The 18,886-nt window shown below is 41.3% G+C and overlaps 1 protein-coding gene and 1 long non-coding RNA gene across 8 annotated transcripts in view; one reads left to right on the forward strand and one right to left on the reverse strand.

Moving 5' to 3' along the window:
* Positions 1-15,070, reverse strand: CCNE2 (cyclin E2). 7 transcript variants are annotated; one of them, XM_081816269.1, is made up of 12 exons: positions 15,049-15,070; positions 12,699-12,738; positions 12,508-12,604; positions 12,371-12,424; positions 11,300-11,451; positions 10,290-10,425; positions 7,996-8,142; positions 6,323-6,418; positions 4,597-4,731; positions 2,686-2,797; positions 1,701-1,858; positions 1-1,333 (listed from the first exon to the last, which is right to left on the reverse strand). In XM_081816269.1, the coding sequence occupies exons 2-12, from the start codon at positions 12,710-12,712 to the stop codon at positions 1,220-1,222; spliced, it is 1,215 nt and encodes a 404-aa protein (XP_081672395.1). In that variant the 5' UTR covers positions 12,713-12,738; positions 15,049-15,070; the 3' UTR covers positions 1-1,219. The 7 variants fall into 7 exon arrangements, with proteins under 7 accessions (XP_081672395.1, XP_081672392.1, XP_081672394.1 ...); XM_081816266.1 differs by lacking the exon at positions 15,049-15,070 and adding an exon at positions 14,935-14,998; XM_081816268.1 differs by lacking the exon at positions 15,049-15,070 and adding an exon at positions 13,922-14,019.
* Positions 14,112-18,886, forward strand: part of LOC145720941 (uncharacterized) — a 22,379-nt gene continuing 17,604 nt past the window's right edge. The window contains exon 1 of the long non-coding RNA XR_014144298.1: positions 14,112-14,452. This is a non-coding gene — a long non-coding RNA (uncharacterized LOC145720941). The remainder of the gene's footprint in view (positions 14,453-18,886) is intronic.

An 18,886-nucleotide genomic window follows, 5' to 3' on the forward strand; every position in this document is an offset into this window, starting at 1 on the left:
TACCATAACCATAGCTTAAATTTATTGTTACTGGACATGTGAATCTCTTCCTTTGAAGAAATTATAAACTAGCAACTTAGTATAATTTATTTTCTATTAGACCCACTCTTGAGGCTGAAATTTCATTTTTTTAAAAAAAAAACATGTAGAAGTAGCTAGTCTATACACAGCAAGTTCTTATGTCAGGTTTTTTGTTTGTTTTTAATAAATAATCTAGGAGTCAGTATACATTTACTACTTTTCTGCCTTATGAAAATAGAAGTTTAGGTCAAGTGTTAAGCTTTATCACTTTGACACTGTCCTTAACTCATAATGTAGGAATTAAAAAAGGACCTTAATAGTTTTGCGAACATAAATAGTCTTAGTCACACTAAATTAAGAAAAAGTCCTTAGGGATATCTTGGGAGTTAATAAAGTGACTTTCTCATATAAATAGGTTGAAAGGGTACTTCTTCACTTAAATTGTGATGTATGAAAAGTTATTATAAAGCAACCTTTGTGTCAAAGCCCAAAGTAGGAGCTACAACATTTATCTTGTTTAAAATTTCTTTGGTATTCCCCCTTTTTAGAGCACAGTTTAAACACCCATGTTCATCTAAGCCTTACTGGTTAAAAAATGCCATGGCAAGGCAAATGTATCAGTTAAAAAACAGATTAAAGTTCACCATTTGTAAAAATTCAAGTTTTATAATAGCTTGCTACAGCAGCTATAGATAAATTAGTCACCTTATTATAAAACTAAACATTTTGTAAACAAGTTTAAATTTTATTTTCAAAAACCAAATTGCACTAGTCAATAATATGAATTTTGAGAATCTAAAAACTAGATTCAAAGTATTGTATTACTCAATGTCCCCTTTAAGGTAGTACTTAATCTAGTCTAAAACGCCAATGATAAAATTCTTAGTTTATCAAGATAAACATAGTAACACTGGATCAAAAAAAATTGTTACGGCATAAATTGTGGCTGGCTTCTATCCAGTCACGTTGGGAATGAAGTCATCTTTGTAAACAATCCTGCTGTTTAAACAGCTAACCTAGGAATTTCTTCCTTAATGCCAATTTTAAGTAGTTTTTTTAAATTCAAAGAATGGCAGTGAAACTTCTGAATTGGCCAGGACAGTCATAGCACTACTTTTCTGAAAACTTTAGTAGTTCAGTTCTATGAAATTCTACCCAATACTCAGTCAATTCCAGCTTGTTTGCTTAGTTAACTTCTTCAGTGTTTTCCTGGTGGTTTCTCAGTGCTCTTCGGTGGTGTCATAATGCCTCCACTACACACTGGTGACAGCTGTCCCTCCTTTCTGAAGGTGTTTACGTAATTTACTTCATCCTGTAGGTGTGAAGAAATCATGCGGAGATTAACAGGTAAGATAAAGCACTGACCGAGTTAACGTCGAACCAGATTTTTTGGGTACTAATTTGAGACTACTTAGGCCTCATGTAGTGGTCTCTGTCTTTGCAAGCATGACTAGTCACATTTTAGAGATTCAGCAGTTTGAACTGCCTAAAACTCTTACCTGGACTACTGGCACTGATCTTGAGACACTCCACAAATCTTGCTGTGACGTTAGTGTGCCCATTAGAACTTTCTACCCCCCAGTAGCTTAAATCACTGCCCTGAAGTATTTCTAGTATCCTTACTCTCAGTTTCAGTGACTTACTAGATAAAAAACCAAAAAGCCCCACAAGAAACATACCAGCATAGCCAGATAATTTGTATGTGTCTGGATATTGTGTCTATCTTCCATAGAAATCTTCTTAAAAATTTTCAGCTTCACAGGACTAGTACTTTTTACTACACTGACAAAAGGCACCATCCAGTCTACACATTCAGAAATGTTGTCCCATTCCAAACCTAGACAGAGGAAAATTAGGAAAATGTGAAGGTTCTGTCAGAAACTGTCTTTCAACATAGTTTGAGAATGCTAATCTGCTTTAACTTATCGGAACTTGATTTTGGCCTTTGTTGTTGTTGGTCTTTATTTTATTTTAATTTATTTATTAGAGTGCACATGATAGCCCGGGGAAGAGCAGAGGGAGAGGAATAAGCAGACTCCATGCTGAGTGCAGAGCCCAACATGGGGCTTGATCCCCACCACCCAAGATCCTGACCTGAGCTGAAATCAAGAGTCAGACGCTTAACAGATTGAGCCACCCAGACGCCCTGATTTTAGCCTTTTAATAACGTGACCGTTTTGAGGGAGAAAATTAGAGTGCCCCCCCCTTTTTTTAAAGGATTTATTCATTTGAGAGAGAGCACATGAGCAAAGGGGAGGGGTAGAGGAACAGACTCCCTGCTGAGTGCAGAGCCGGAAACAGGACTTCATCCCAAGGACGTGAGATATTACCTGAGCCAAAACCGAGAGTCGGACGTTTAACCAACTGAGCCACCCAGGTGCCCCAAGACTTTAGAGCTTCTTAACCAATACCTTCTACATATGAAACAAATTACCAAAACCCAAAGAACTCTTAAAACAGAGCTATATCCATGTTGACTAACTTCAAATGGATATAAATTCCATTTGACATTTTTTTGTTTATACTGAAGATTAGAAAATACTTCTAACCAAAAGGGAAGGTAGTGGCTAAACTAATTTTCTTCCATTTTAATAGGAAGCTAAAGTTGATAAAAGTACCTTTAAAAGTGAACATGTAAGAAGATAACAAAATACAGTGCTTTACCTGAGGCTTTCTTAACCACTTCAATAGAGGTAAAATGGCACAAGGCAGCGGCAGCCAATATTCTGTACTGGAACTCTAATGAATCGATGGCTAGAATACACAGATCTAAAAGCTAGCAAAGGAAAAAGCAAAAGTACACATATTTAAGAGAAAGGATGAGTGATACATGTTGCTACTAAAGATCAGTCAGCTACCATTTTAGAGTACTTATGTGGACCCATATGTTAAGAATTGCTAAAACTACAGGGATCCAAAGATAATTTCCTTGAGAGTGGTGGCTTGAGTTAGGAAGTGAATAGACAATGACTGTTAGGACGCGGTGTGATGTATAGTAGTAGGAAGGGCACCTCATCCAGAGTGGGGAAGACTTGTGCTGCTTAAATCTTAAAAAATAAGGTAGCTAGGAAAATAGGGAGGTGTAGAGTATTCTATGTATAGGGAACAGCATTTGCAAAGATAAATGAGAAGGTAGTCCTTTCCCATGGAACTCCTAGTTCAGAACAAAGGAATTCCTTCATTCCTTATTTATGGGAGGGGGGACGGACAGACGGACAGTAGCTGGAGAGGGACAGATAGGATCATAGATTAGCCTAGGTTAGATCATAAAGTGTCATTAAGAATTTTAGTTCTGATTACTGAAATTACTGGAGGATTTTAAATCAGGAAAGATACATTTTAAGAATGATCCTTTAGAAACATGTTCCCTTCTGTGTATCTGCTTCACTGTAGTCTAAACAGATTAAAAGGCAGATCTATAATCCAGGTATGAAGAGCTGCACGAAGAGCAGAATGGTGTAAAAGGGCTAGATTTCAGAGACCTAAGGTGATACCTGTCCAGTGAAATAAAATTATGTTTGCTCACATTGGTCCAGAAGATAGAAACATGAGAAGACTTAGAAATAAACAATGTAGACACAGTAATTACCAGCTTATCAAATGTTTGTTCTCTACAAAAAGGGTTTAGCTACCTAAGATAATTTGGAATGCTGGGAATTGACAGAAAAAAAAAGTCTTCATTAGAAAGTTTTATAAAATGAACCAATTCTAAGATTTTACTGGTAATTCAGTTTTAGTGTTCATAATGTGTTGACTAGATTTAAAATACAACTGAATTTCAACCTAGGTTATTTAAAACCCATCCCAATATACCGTAGTTCCTTCAATTCCATATGTAAGCTTTTCATATCCTACACAGAATTAGAACATAGATTTTCCTCACTTATATATGGCAGTTACAATGGTCTTTAAGATACTTACGAGAAGCAGGCAGGAAAGAACATTTGTTGTGCTGGCCTAGGAAAGCGTAATTTGAACCTAATTTTTAAAAAATAACTAAGGTAATCTTAATTCTAATGTAAAAAATAGGTACCCTGTGTATTCAAATAGAATAAGATAATCATATAATTTTTTTTTTTTTAATATTTTATTTGAGAGAGAGACAGAATGAGAGACAGAGAGCATGAGAGGGAGGAGGGTCAGAGGGAGAAGCAGACTCCCTGCCAAGCAGGGAGCCCGATGCGGGACTTGATCCCGGGACTCCAGGATCATGACCTGAGCCGAAGGCAGTCGCTTAACCAACTGAGCCACCCAGGCGCCCGATAATCATATAATTTCATACCGTACTAAAGACAACTGGCTAAATACCTTTTTCCATTTTATATATCAAAAAGGTATTTAACTCTATTTTAGACTCAAAGAATGAAAAGTATTCATGATACATTTGAACTCAAAATTTAAAAAGTCTTCTAAAATTATTAAGCAACAAATATTGGGAACAGAATTTTATGCATCAGCAGTTTTCTCGTCAACTAAGCAGTGAATTTAATTATGCTTTTTGTTGTATAGCTTAAGACTATAAATGCACTAAATCAGCTATAATAAACAACATTAGCATATAGTCAATGAAAATACCTGAGCTATTTGAATGAACTTTTCCTGAGAATACTGAGGTAGAAGAACTTTAGGAGCATCTTTGAGAGCATCAACTTGAAGGAAGAGATTTAGCCAGGAGATGACTGTGATAGGACAGAGTTCCCATTTTAAAGCCTGTTAATGGAATTAAAATACCTGTTAATAAATGTAGATACATATACATTGTTATACATTGCTACTTTACTAAATAGTCATTTAAAAGCTTTCTGCTTTAGGTTTATTTCTTCTAGGAATTTTTTTTTTTTTTAAGATTATTTATTTGACAGAGACAGCGAGAGAGGGAACACAGGGGGAGTGGGAGAGGGAGAAGCAGGCTTCCTGCTGAGCAGGGAGCCCCATATGGGGCTCGATCCCAGGACCCTGGGATCATGACCTGAGCCGAAGGCAGACGCTTAACGACTGAGCCACCCAGGCACCCCTCTTCCTAGGAATTTTATTCTGACCCTTATGTTTATTAAAAATATTTAGAGATACTTTACAATGTAAAGGTGCTTGTATTTCACAGTCTATTAATATAGGCCCCTTTATTATTCTCTAGTCTTTATTTAGAAAGCTCATTAAGCCTAGTATGCATTCCTTTTCTCATTTCTTGCAACCCCTGGTCTTCCACATCTATTTGCTGAAACTGCCTTTGTAAAATTGTATTCAATGACCAAAGCTAATTCCATTCAGATCTTTCAAGAACTCATTCTATACTTTTTCTTCTCATCAAATTTAAAAGTTCAGAACAAAAAAGACAAATCCTGATTTATGATACCCTCTCCTCCATGAAGCCCTGGGACTTTACCATTTACAAGCAGTCTAAAATAGGTGAGAACAGTGTTACAGAAAATTCCATCTCCTCTTTACATACCCCTTATGCTGTGCTTCAAGCCTGAATTTGAATGATTATTAGAATGAGATCTTTCTGGGCACTTGATATTTAACAGAGTTGTGAATATGAACTTTATAGATTGTAATCTGTAATACATGTAGTTTAGATAAATCTATAAAAAGTCCTTGTTTTCTTATGTGTCCTATATAAAAACTCATGGTGTTCAAATAACATACTTTCTAGTAGCTAACATTCAGCCTTTACTCTAATTCAGAGCCTGATTAAACACTTTTATGCTTCTCTTATCCATGCTTCTGTTAATAGCCTTTTTTGCATATAGAAAGAAAAAAAAGGCAATGAAATAATTCTCATCTGTTGGAAGAAGGGGAATATCAGAACTAAGATTTGAGAGTCATTGTTGGAATTCATTTATATATACACATGCTATGCTAATTATACTTTTAAAAGCGTCCTTAATCACTTTTTTTTTTTTTTTTAAAGATTTTATTTATTTGACAGAGAGCAGGAACACAAGCAGGGGGAGTGGGAGAGGGAGAAGCAGGCTTCCTGCCAAGCAGGGAGCCCAGTGTGGGACTCGATCCCAGGACCCTGGGATCATGACCTGAGCCACCCAGGCACCCTCCTTAATCACTTTAAAATTAAGAAAGTAATATATTCTCAATATAGAAAACTTCAAAGACAGAAAAAGAAGAGTCTGCAGGTTAAATTCCCCTCCATCCATACCATTGGCAGTATTTTGATGCATTAACCTCTTTGAACTGGATCCTAATGCTTAATGAAACCTGTTTTGACTATTTACATTGTGGTCATTCAGATTCAGTAGTAATCACTAAGTTACTAAATTGGAACTAGACATAATAAATTTATTACCTTTAATATAATAAGTTCCATTCTTAAAATATCCTCTTCACTGCAGGCACCATCAGTGACATAAGCAAATTCTTGGAGCTTAGGAGCATATATTTCCTTTAAAATGGATTTAAAAAAAAATTAAGCACAGTTGAGATTAAAACAAGAAGTTATACAGAAACCACATACAGTCTTCATTTTTAAGGACAGCTTCATGAAGTGATTATGTGTCTTAGTAACAGGATATTTTTCAAGGATACAGGAGTCCAAATTAGCCAACTGCCCTGAGACTTAGTTTCATAGACTTGATCTTGAATTCCAGTTAATAAACAACTAGAATGGGGCGCCTGGGTGGCTCAGTCGGTTAAGCGGCTGCCTTCAGCTCAGGTCATGATCCTGGGGTCCTGGGATCAAGCCCCACGTCCAACTCCCTGCTCAGCGGAGAGCCTGCTTCTCTCTCTCCCTCTGCCTACTTGTGCTGTCTCTCTGTCAAATAAATAAATAAAATCATAATAAAAAAATAAACTAGAATATCTTAAAATACTTGTTAAAAAATAAAAAGCCAAACTTGTTTTAAAATTGCTTAGTATATTGGCCAGACCAAAACAAGACACTATTTTAAAATAAGGTCTAGAAACTACTGAAAACAGTTCCTTTACTATAAAAAGTATGGTAAATCAAATACGTTCGGCAGTTTGGCTGACAGGTCTGTCTTAACAGCCCAGAGAAGAGACAGAATGATCAGAGTAGAAGAGAGGCCTGCTACAGATGAGAACAGGCTAAAAATCAAGATTTCAGTCTAGAAAGATACCTGAAACACACAGTATGACTCCAGGTAAGGATAGACTGAATACAAAAATATTCACCAGGGTGCCTGGGTGGCTCAGACGGTTAAGCGTCTGCCTTCGGCTCAGGTCATGATCCTGGGGTTCTAGGATCGAACCCCACATCGGGCTCCCTGCTCAGCGGGGAGCCTGCTTCTCCTTCTCCCTCTGCTGCTCCCCCTGCTTGTACTCTCTCTCTAATAATAAAAAAAAAAAAAAATTTTTTTAAATATTCACCAAATTTGGCAGAATTGGGAGATAGCTCTTAATGCTCAAAAATGTATATTTAAATATACACTTAAATGAAGGCATGATTCACAGTCCCTCTCCTACCCTCAAAATGATTTCAGAAGAAAGTATGATATCCAAAATATACTGTTTAAGAAAAATAGATTGAAATTGTGTGAAAGAAAACCTCAGGCAAGAAAAGAGTTGCCTTCTATCCTGGCATCACCACCCAGATACAGAATATAGACCATTCAGTATATAGATATAGACCATTATTTTAACCCAGAATAGTATTTATTTCATTTGATTGGTTAGTTTTCAAAGACCATTCTGTTGAATCCAAGTGCCATACTTACGTATAGGGACCACACTGGTATATTTTGTCTGGCAGAATGAGCCATATGATATTTCACCTAGATGTTTCCAGAATCTAAACCAGATGCTTATAATAGGCTCAGATACTAACAAAGGGAACTATATTTATCCATCCAAATCAATATTCAGAAAATGTTCCAGGGGAAAAAACCACCCACTCATCTTTCTTGTAGAGTTAATGTTAAAAGCTGTATTTGCTGGGATTATTAATGTGTTGATTTAAAAAAGTGCAGTAAATCGATCTATGGATAAACCTTGAGAACTTACCTCAAGTTTGGAAGCGATGAATAATGAGGTAATTCCAATGAGTTGAAGCATATTTTTATTTATATCCTTTTGTGTCAACATAAATCTATCAAAAAAGTCTTGCGCAAGGTAAAATGTTTCTCTATGAAGTGTGTATACTTCACATACCTAGAGAAGAATCCAAACATTTAAATATTCTATGCATTTCTCCAGATTAGAAAGTTCTCTCCTAAAATACCAGTCTTTAGAATACTTTTAAGACCAACTTTGCTTTTTAGGATACCAAAGCTAAGATTGGGTGGGTGGGGGGGGGCAGATATTAACATGTACTAGGATATAGGATAAAAGAGTCTATTACCATCCTCATTTATGCTTTCTAGTTTTTATTTATTTTTAAAGCTTTTATTTATTTATATGTCAGAGAGCACGCACAGGCAGAGGGAGCAGCAAGCTCCCTGCTGAGCAGAGAGCCCGACGTGGGACTCATCCCAGGACCCTGGGATCATGACCTGAGCTGAAGGCAGATGCTTAACCGACTGAGCCACCCAGTCGTCCCTACTCTTTTTTTTCACATGGACTTAATTTATTCCCAGATACATTTATACTACGAGTGAGAACTTTTTTCCATTAATTTCCTAATTGTTTATTGCTGGTAAATGGTTAAGTTTTCATGCTTAGTTTATATTTTTAATTCTAATAGCTCCAAATGATTCTCTTCACTGTTCTAGGTGGACATTTAACTACAAAATGGTAATGTTCCTTTCAATGTTTAACTTCATTTTTTTTTTCATGTTTTACTGCATTGGCTGAGAATTTTTATAGAAGAAAACTGAATGAACAACATTGGTGATAAGATAGTCTTGATCTCATCCCTTGTTTCTGACTGTAATGGGAATGTCCCTAAGTTTTACTATTAATAATAAACAGTATCTGTCATTCCATACTTATTACAGGGAAAGCTTTAAATTCTGAACTCTAGGAGGTAGCAACTTAATCCCCACTTTGAGGATGAGGAAAACAGAGATGGAAATACATGAGTTTCTAATAAACAGTGTGTTAAGGAAATCTTAGTTTCCTACATATTTTGAAATGAATGGAAACTGAATTTCAAAAAATGTCTTTCACATCTATTGAGACTTTGATATTTCTCCTTTAAACTGTTAAGGTAATGTTGAACCATCTTTGCATTCCTAGACTAAAAGAATATACTAAGAAAAACTAGAGTTTAACACTGCTGGATTTATTATATTCTATACAGTTTTGCATATAATCGTATTTAAGGGAAAATAGCAATAAATTTGATGGACAACTACTGGAGAAAAAGTCAGTGTAACATAAAAAGGAAAAAAATTCTACATAATTGTGTTTATTAGGTTGCTTCCATGATCACTAGGCACTCCAGAAGTTACCTTCTTGTACCCACATGATTGAAATATCTTCCCTTCTAGTCAGAATAAGAAATGATAACCTTACTCAAAAGGACAGTGTTTTATAGTCTTAAAAACTTTTCTGATAGCTTCCGAGATCTACTCTGCCATGTATTATTCCACCAAAAAGCCTATAGTGTTTCTCCCTTAGAGAACATCATCCCTATCAAACACAGGGAAACTACAGAGCAAACATCCAAGGGCTGGAGGAAAATCAGTCTCATTTACACAAGTAATCATTATCCCAATAATTTTAGAGACTCTTGGAATTATTATCCGGAAAAAAGGAATGGGCCTAAACAAGAGAACATTCTGGCATAGATCTTTAGAGACTTGGAGATCACGGTTACTCCCTTAGATTAATGGTACAGTGTATTTTGAAAAGGAATAAAGGTATGTAATAAAGGGAAACTACATGAAGCCTAGGGGGCTTAGCACCTCTGGATATTCAAAGCCTCCTTATCATTTAGGACCTAGAATTTTTTTCTCAGGATTCTAAATCATAATTTGATTTTGATGATGCAGAAAAGGACTTCTGAGGGCCCTGAAGCCTAGTCCTGGTTCTTCACTTGGCATAGCAGAATTCAAAACCTTGTCAATTATATATACTGTTCATCTTGATCATCCTCAGTACCCAGTGCCTGGTACACAGTAATACCCACAGATACCGGAATTCTGAATTAGGTTTGGATTGTATGGGATGCAGTGGCTGTGTTATTCTCACAAAGCAGACATTTTCCATTTTGGTACCATCAACTGCAGTATGTACCCCCAAAAAGATGGCTGCTGGAAATGAATAATATACCAAGGGCACATGGAAAGCACATGTACATCTAAATACTCTTCCATTATACAGAGACAAAGGAAATTTGTATTGATGAAACATACCTCTAAAAGCCAGTCTAAAAGTATTGACCTCATCTGTGGTTCCAAGTCAGAATGCAGAACTTCAAAATGTTTGTCATGAACATATCTGGTCTCTTTTTTTAGCATGTTTAGCCAAACATCCTTTGAACATCCCCAACTATAGAAAGGAGGAGAAAAGAATATGTGACCTACATAATATTCAAGCTGTTTTACAAAGAATAAACTTCAGGCATTGAAATACAATTAGAACTTGGAAGGAGAAGCTCTTTAAGTTAGGAAAAAATTGCTACTTTAACTTTTAGAAACCATTTCTTTAGCATAAAAAAGCAGAAGCCTGAAATTGTACAGCAAGAACTTAGATTATGGCTTTCAGTAGTGCTTTCCCCATTTATAAAAGCCTCCCATTTAAGAGAACAATATTTTCTCAGGAGCAACACTGAGAATTTAAATATTTAAGCATATAATCCCAGTACAGACAAGTTCCAGTCATCTCCAGATAGATCAATAATAGACTCACCTAAAGTGGTGGTAGCTGGGACAGAGTATAGTGAAGGGGAGGGATGGTGAGTTTAAGTGTTTGCCCATTTATGTGTGTATTAGAGCCAAATACACTACACTACATGTTTTGTATAAGCTGTACCTCTTAGTCATATTAACTAGAAAAAAGAATTGAGTATAGATCTTCCTAAGCTTGGTAAGAAATAGGGTTGATCTATCAAATGAAAATGTTCATGTTACAGTGCTTCCGTCTTAACAATTTAGAAAAGTTATTTAAACCTCATTTAAAAAGCCTCTAATGAGGCTTACAGTATTCAGCAAGTAAATGAAAATTACTTCATAAAAAATCCATTTTAAATACCCATATATCCTTTGCAAACATCACCATTCTCAATACATGCATAAATATTAGTAAAGAAAGCAATTTTTGGATGTTTTTCTACATTATAATGAAGGTAAAATAGGACTCAAAATAGTGTAATAAGTTAGTACAATTTTAATCTTTGATACCAAATTACAAAAAATTTTCTTACCTTAAATCAGGCAAAGGTGAAGGATTAATAAAAAGATTTTTAAATCTGTAATTTGTAAATCTGGAGAAGTCACTTGTTCCTATTTCTTTGTGGGGTGTTTCAATGATAATACAAGGACTGATCCCCCCAGATAACACAGGTGGCCAACAATTCTGTTATTTAAAACAAAAATTTGTGCAAAAGAAAATCAGCTTTTGTCTTGGATCTTTCATAAATGGAAGCTAGTATCTTTAAACAGTCTATAGTTTTCCCCAAACACCATCGTTAACCACTGCCGACAATCTAGTTGACATTCATATTTTAGAAATAAGACATATAGTTCATAGCGATCTTTAAATATAACAGGTGGGATGTTTTAGAGAACAAAATACAATTCTGGAAATACATTAGGTATTGGGGGAAGGGAGTAATAACAAAATGCATCTGTAGTCAAACACTAATCACTTTCAAGATTATAAAACTGAAATTCTCCCTGTTTACAATAGTGTCAAGGGCACCTTGTTTTATAAAAAGCTCCCCCCCACCCCAGTGAAGCCTGCTTCCATACTTCAGAATACTATAAGGCAAAACCTTAAAAATGGAATCAACTGAAGTCAATTACTTAAATATTTTTTAAAGGACCCTTTCCCCAACCAATGTTTCAAAGAGAACCACTGTCTCTAGTATTCTCTGTACCACACATAGGGAGAATAGGTAGCAAAGGGCTGGGTGCCAGTCTGTCAGTGACTTCACATCCTATTTATGCCCCAAGGAACAGCTATTAGGACCCTCCACTATAGTCAGAGAGGGAACAAAGAGCAGTACATCGGACAGATTAGGCGGGCCCTGGTGCACCAGGCGACTCCAAGAGGGAGGGATTTACAAAGAGGAACCAGCTGCTTCAAATTCTGCAGCTGTAGTAGGATTCGGGCACATAAAAACCACCCAAAGATATGCACCTTCCTGCTGACCTCTAGGGGCATTCAAAGTAAAAGTGTCAGAGGTATCTTTCTATTGCATAGTAATAACACAATTCTATTATTTGTCCTGCATTCGTTTCCCCAAAGCCCACCCAGCCCAGTTCTGCATTACCCTAATCTCATACTGATGTTTCTTGGTGACCTCCTCTTTCCTTTTTTTGACATCCTAGAAAATAAAAAAGACCATTGTTAAACTGAAGTCCCAGCAAAGAATTTCTTCTGTCTCCTCTCTCTCTTCCCTTAACTCACCTGAGCTGTTTTTCTCTTCTTGGCCTGAATTATCTGGGTTTCTTGGGGGGAATCCGTCTGGCTGGGCTGGGGCTGTTGCTTGGCTTGTAAACGGCTACTACGGTGAAATTTTTTAAAGAAAGTTTAGTAAGTCATGAGTTTCAAGCACAGTAGCTAACTTTTAAACATATCTACAAGACAAATAATGTTACCTGCGTCTTGACATTCTCTTCTTCCAGGTGTGTGAAATCTCTGGAGGGGAGAGAGGAAAAACGAGAGTCAAATATATTGTCACCCCAATTCTCCCAAGTGCTAATCAGACGCTCTTGCAGGGGTTACGGCTCAGTCCCTCAGGAGATGGCCTGGGCCATTTACCATGCTGTCTTATGCACAATGGTTGTCTTACGGTATTAATTTTGGACCCATGCCTGCGTCTCCTCAACTGAATGTACAGCCGGGACGCGAGGGTCTTCAAGAATTTACAAAGCACCCCCAGCAACGAGGCAGCTCTCCCCCAAATGGGTCTTTTCTGCACCCTCCATCCTCCCTCCCGGAACCCCGAGGGGGGCTTGGGCAGCGCCCCCACGGCCCCCCTTCCATCCTGGACGAGCCGCGGAGAGAGAGGGGGTTGTGGAAGCGAAACGCTGTGGAGAAGCCGGTTCCGCGCCAATTTGGAGAGCGGCGGTGGCGGGGAAGCAGGGGGCGGAGGGAATGGAGACTTGTGTCACGTCCTTCAGTCTCCTTTCCCTCCTTCCCAGCCCCCCGGCCCTGCCTGTCGCTTGAAGGGGCACCGGGACCCCGACTCCAGATGGGGGGTGGGAGTGAAAGGAAAGGGAGTTAAAGAAAGGGGGAACTGGGTTGGTCAGGGAGCTCTTCTCCCCGTGAAGAGAATCCAGACCCCTATCCTCTCTCCCGCAGGAGAGCTCCCCTAACGAGGGTGGGAGAGAAAACCCCTAGAATGAGGGCATTTTCCGTGGCCTCCCCCTTCGGGGCAGCCCTCCACCCGCGCCGCTTCCCCGGCCCCCTGCCAAAGATCCTGACAGGGACGCAAAGCGGGGAGCCATCCCCCCCAGCCGCCTGTTTCTCAGCCTTCCCATTTTTCCTCTCTTAGGCTCCCGCCCGCGGGAAGAATCGGCCCCGGGGGCTTTCTTTCCTCCCGCACTCCGCCCTACGCCCAGCACCTCCTCACCGCTAGACCCGCTACCGCTCCGCTCTCAGCTGGCGCCGGCGCCAACCCAATATATAGGCCGGGCCAGGCCCGCCCCGCACGCATGCGCCGCAGACTGACACCTCCAGACTGCGCGCTCCCCTCTCCCGCGCGCCCGCCCGGCAGGCCCGCGCGCCGCGCCCTGCTCAGTCCGCGCCCGCCCACCCCGAGGGCCCGGGGTCCGCTCGTCCAGGCCCTCAGTCCGCGTTCACCTGTTCTCCACTTCACCTGCCTGCGCGGCCCGGAGGCGGGAGGGAGTCTCTCAGAGGCTCCTCCTCCGAGGTCTGGCTCCCCGCCGCTCTGCTTCCGCATCTCCCCCCAGTGCTTTCCAGTTCCCTCCCGCCCTCAACTCCCGGATCCCGTCCGTGTCAGACCGCGCCTCAGTCCCGGCCTACGGCCAGGTGGAGGCGGCACGGGCGAGGATAGAGTAGTCGGGAACTGGCCATCCTGCGGCGCACCGTGGCTGTCCCGCTAAGGCCTCAAGGAACCCGGTTCCTTCGGAAAAGACGCCGGGACCAGCAGAGCCCGCCCCCGCAGGAGGAGCGCCGCTTTGGCTGGCGAGCTGGCCAATGGGAGGCGAGGACGGCAGCACAACGTGGAGCTGTTGCAGAATGTAAACAGAGCCCGGCGCGCCGCGGGCCACGTGTGTCCCCGCGCGCCACCCGTCGGGTCTGCGACCACCGGGGCCGGCCGTGGCACCTCAGGGCAGCCATTCTCTGGGATGCCTGTCTTGCACTTTGCTCCAGCCCGCTGACGGAGGTTCGTGTCAACCTTCTTTTCCCGCTCCCCGCTCCGCCGACCGGGTTACCTCCCATGGGGGGGTCTCTCCGCACCCCGCCGCCTTTCCCCTGCCCGGGGGCTTCCCACTCCGAAGTCCCCGCGCGCAGAAAACGCTCGCGCCAGGCCGCACCCTCCCTTCCTGTCCTCCGGACGGGCAGTTCCGGGGCCCCCCAGGAGTAAAACGTCTCTCAAGAGCGGGGCGGAGGGCAGCATTCGGCCTTCCCCTGAGAGCGGCGACCCTCCCGGGTCGGGCCGGGAGAACTGCCCCCACCACGTGCAGGCCCCGGGCCGGCCGACCGGCCGCGCCCCGCCCCGCTGCCGCCAGCGCGCCCTGCGGAGCCCGCGCGAGTTGCCCGCGCAGGAGGGAGCCGCCCGCCTCCGAGCTATAATAGCAGGAGGCGGGCCCGACGCGTTTCCTTCTCTTTCCGCCCACTAGCTAAACATAGGGGTACCCTCGCTACCTCTATTACCGCCCCTCTCCAGCGCGCCCCAGACTGGACATCTCCAAGTAGGACATGCTGTTGCTACTCTGCTAACAGGTTTTGCGGCGGGAGCGGTGGGGCTGAGACGCCTACGGGAACAAAGACCCCCGCGGTGCAGCAGCCGAGAGCAGGCTCCCGGGAACTCGCGGCAGCTCGGGCCGGCCGCGGGCTGGCCGGCTTCGGCGCTCTGCCCCGGCCCGGCGCGAGCCGCTGGGGTAGGGCCGGGGAGACGAAGGCGCTCGAGCTGGCGCGGTGGCGCGGCGGCGCGGCCCGGGCGGGAGCCTTTCCCGAGATGCACCAGGCGGCGGCGGCGGCGGCGGCCGGGACCGACCCGGGACCCCGCCCCGCGCCTTTTGTGCCTCACGCTTCGTGCGGCCCTAGGAGCCTAGAAATAACCACTGCTCTTCGGGGGTTGGGACTCTCAAGGCCAGCTCTTTTTCACTTTCCCTCTTTGGATTCTGACTCTGACGACAGGCTCGTGACGCCGGCAAAATAATTGTTTTCCCGCGGTATTAACGCAGGAGGAAATAGTAAGAGCCTTGCCTCCGGTGACATAGAATCAGGAGAGGCCCTGAATCTTCAGTCCCAAGAAGCTCGATACCATTATAATGCTTATGCTGGCGCTCTCGTTCCGGGAGGAGTTGCCTCCGTTTGCAGTCACCTCAAAACACTTGCGGTGTAAAGCTTAGAGATCTAACAGCATGATGGTAAGAAAAGGGAGGTCTTCCAACAAGCGTATGTTACCTTGACGTACGCAAAACTGGTGGCCTAAATGAGCGACTGTGATTATGAAAATATATTGAAAACTAGGTATGTCGATGAACATCTGTAGGATTAATCTTGGAGTATGTATGTATTGTATGCCCACCACTGGGCTAATTAATAAATTACTTGTAAACAAGACATGTAATTAGAAATGTTCTTTGGTCAGTGCCCTTGACTATGAAGTGAATACAGTGCAATCATAGTAAGGGAGAACTCGGAAGCAATCTCAAGACTGCTTTGTCTGGAACCAACAGGGTGAATTCTCCATATTACAAGTAGCTGGCCAATGGTTAAGTGGGACTGAAAAGGACATGGGTTTACTCTCAGATGGACCCAGGTTCCAATCCTGCTCTGTTGCAAGCTACTGAATTCCTCTGAGCATGGGTTTTCTTCAGAAAACGTAGAAGACACTCATTTCAAGGCTCTTTCTAAAGATTACATTTGATAATGTATATAGAGACCCTCTCTTATGTATGTACCTGTCACAGAGCAGATGCTCTTTGCTCCTCTGTCCACCCCCTTACTAGTTTACACCCATAGAAATTGAGTTGTTTGAAAGATCTGCAATAAAACAGAAAGCTGAATTACAAAATTGCTGTTTCTCAGAATTTTGTTCATGTAATCCTTTTGGATACTTACTTTAGACATTTTTTTTTTAAGTTTTAAAAAATTTTTTAATTTAAGTAATCTCTGCACCCAACATGGGGCTTGAACTCATGACCCCTCCCCCCCAAGATCAAGAGTCACAGGCTCTTCCCGCTGAGCCAGCCAGGTGCCCCTAGACATCATCTTTCAATATGTTATCTTTGTTTCATATTTTAGCCCTCTCATTTCCCACTGATCCCAGTTTTAAAATTCACTTATTTTGTGTGATCTCAGGGTTGTGAGATCCAGACCGGAGTTGTGCTCTGTGCTCAGCATGGAGTTGGCTTGAGATTCTCTCTCTCTCTCTCAAATAAATGAATCTTTGAAAAATTCACTTACTTTGAAATGTATATTCTTTCATGCTTGTAGTAATTTTAGAAATTTTGGCATTTTCTAAAGTATATTTTCCCCTAGTGTTCATGCAAAGTTAAAACACCATGTTAAAGTATTGGCTTCTACAGTGCTTTTATTTTCAGGGGAAAAAAAGGCAGGGAGAAAAGATTTTTAGAGGAACAGGTTTAAAAAAAGTCAGGCCCAGCCCACTCTCTTACTTTTGTACCTTTTCCTCTCTATGCCTCCTCTGCGAAAACTTCCTAACCCCTTTCTCTGTGCTTTTCAGTTCTGCTCACCTCACAGTACAATAATTACCTATTAAAATGTCTTTTATCTCCAACTAGGCCTTGGATCTTGTTTTGTTCATCTTTTTATAATCGGTAACCAGCAGTTCAGAGGCCTACAAAGTAGGACCTTGGTAAATACTGAATTGAATTATGCATAGGATATCCCATTACAGAACTTTAATTCTAAGGCTAGAGTGATGGATGGTAGAATTATTCACCAATTAATAAGTTTTTTTAAAATTAATTCTGTTTTTTTAAAGATTTTATTTATTTGACAGAGAAACAGCGAGAGAGGGAACACAAGCAGGGGGAGCAGGAGAGGGAGAAGCAGGCTTCCCGCTGAGCAGGGAGCCCAATGCGGGGCTCAATCCCAGGGTCCTGGAATCATGACCTGAGCTGAAGGCAGATGCTTAACGACTGAGCCACCAGGCACCCCAAATTAATTCTATTTTTTAGAAGTTTTTAGATTTAGAGAAAAATTGAGAGGGTAGAACAAAGCTCTATATATTCCTTCACCCTCCCTGACCACCTCACACAGTTTTTCCTATTATTGACACATTAGTCTGTCACATTTATTACCATATGAATCAATGTCAATGCATTATTAACTAAAGCCCATGCTTTATTCAGATTTCATCAGTTTTACCCTAATGTCTTCTTATTGCTGCTGGATCCAAACCCATCGCATTTAGAACTCATGTCTCCTTGAGGTTCCTCTTGGCTGTGACAGTTTCTCAAATTTTCCTTATTTTTTTATGTCCTTGACAGTTTTGAGGAGTGCTGGCCAAGTATTTTGTAGGATGCCTTTCTTTCTTTTTTTTTTTCTTTCTTTTTTTTATTTTTAAATTTTGTTTATTTGAGAGAGAGAGCAGAAGTGGGGGGGGAGGGCAGAGGGAGCCCAATGTGGGGCTCAAACCCAGGACCATGACTTGAGCTGAAGGCAGCCACTGAAATCACTGAGCCACCCAGGTGCCCCTGTAGTATGCCTTTCTAGTGGGATTTGTCTTATGTTTTTCTAATGGTTAAGCTGAGGTTATAGGTTTGGAGGAAGAATATCACAGAGGCAAAGTGCCATTTTTATCATATCAAGAGTACATACTATCATCATGGTTTATGACTGTTGATGTTGACCTTGATCACATAGTAGTGTTTGTCGGGCTTTGACATTGTAAGAGTCACTTCCTCCATCCCCACCCTCAAATACTCTACTGCTTGGAAAGAAGTCACTGTATGCAGCCCACAGGGAAGGAGTGGGGAGCCATGCCCCTGCCTTTAAGATACAATATCTATGTCATTTATTTGGAATTCTGCTAGATTTGTCTCTCCCATTTATTAACTCATTCAGTGATTTATTTATATCAGTATGCACTCATGGATATTTATACTTTGTTTTGGTTGTGTATTTTGAAGTATAATTCAATAGTACTTTATCTTGTTGCTCAAATTGTTCTAGCCTTGGCTAGGGTATTTTTAATACTTTTTTTTTGTCATAGAGCTGATTTGAAGTTAAGCAAAAATGAATATGGCTAAATGATAACCAGTACATCTCATATGAAGAGAGGAATAAAACATTTTTTACCATTTACCATTAAACTTGTTTAATATCCATCTTAGCCAAAACGCATCAACAGAAAAAAAATCCTTTCACATTTTAATACTGAATTGCCCATTAGACTATTCCTTTTATTGTCTCATCAAGGACATTTTCCAGTAAACCTATTTTTTTTTCTTTTTTTTGTAGTGGCGAGTGCTGGTAGGATAACTGCTGGTGTAGCTGGGCACCACTGTCTTGATTTTAGCCAGCAGTTTCACCACCGCTGCCTTCTGCATCAGCATAGCAAACGTTGACACCGTGAAAACAGTTTTGACCTCGTGGTCTCCCCGAAAGGGCCTTTGGGACC

Source organism: Leptonychotes weddellii, chromosome 4 (assembly GCF_054177405.1).
Source record: "Leptonychotes weddellii isolate Sample4059 chromosome 4, ASM5417740v2, whole genome shotgun sequence".
In the NCBI taxonomy this organism is placed as follows: domain Eukaryota; kingdom Metazoa; phylum Chordata; class Mammalia; order Carnivora; family Phocidae; genus Leptonychotes; species Leptonychotes weddellii.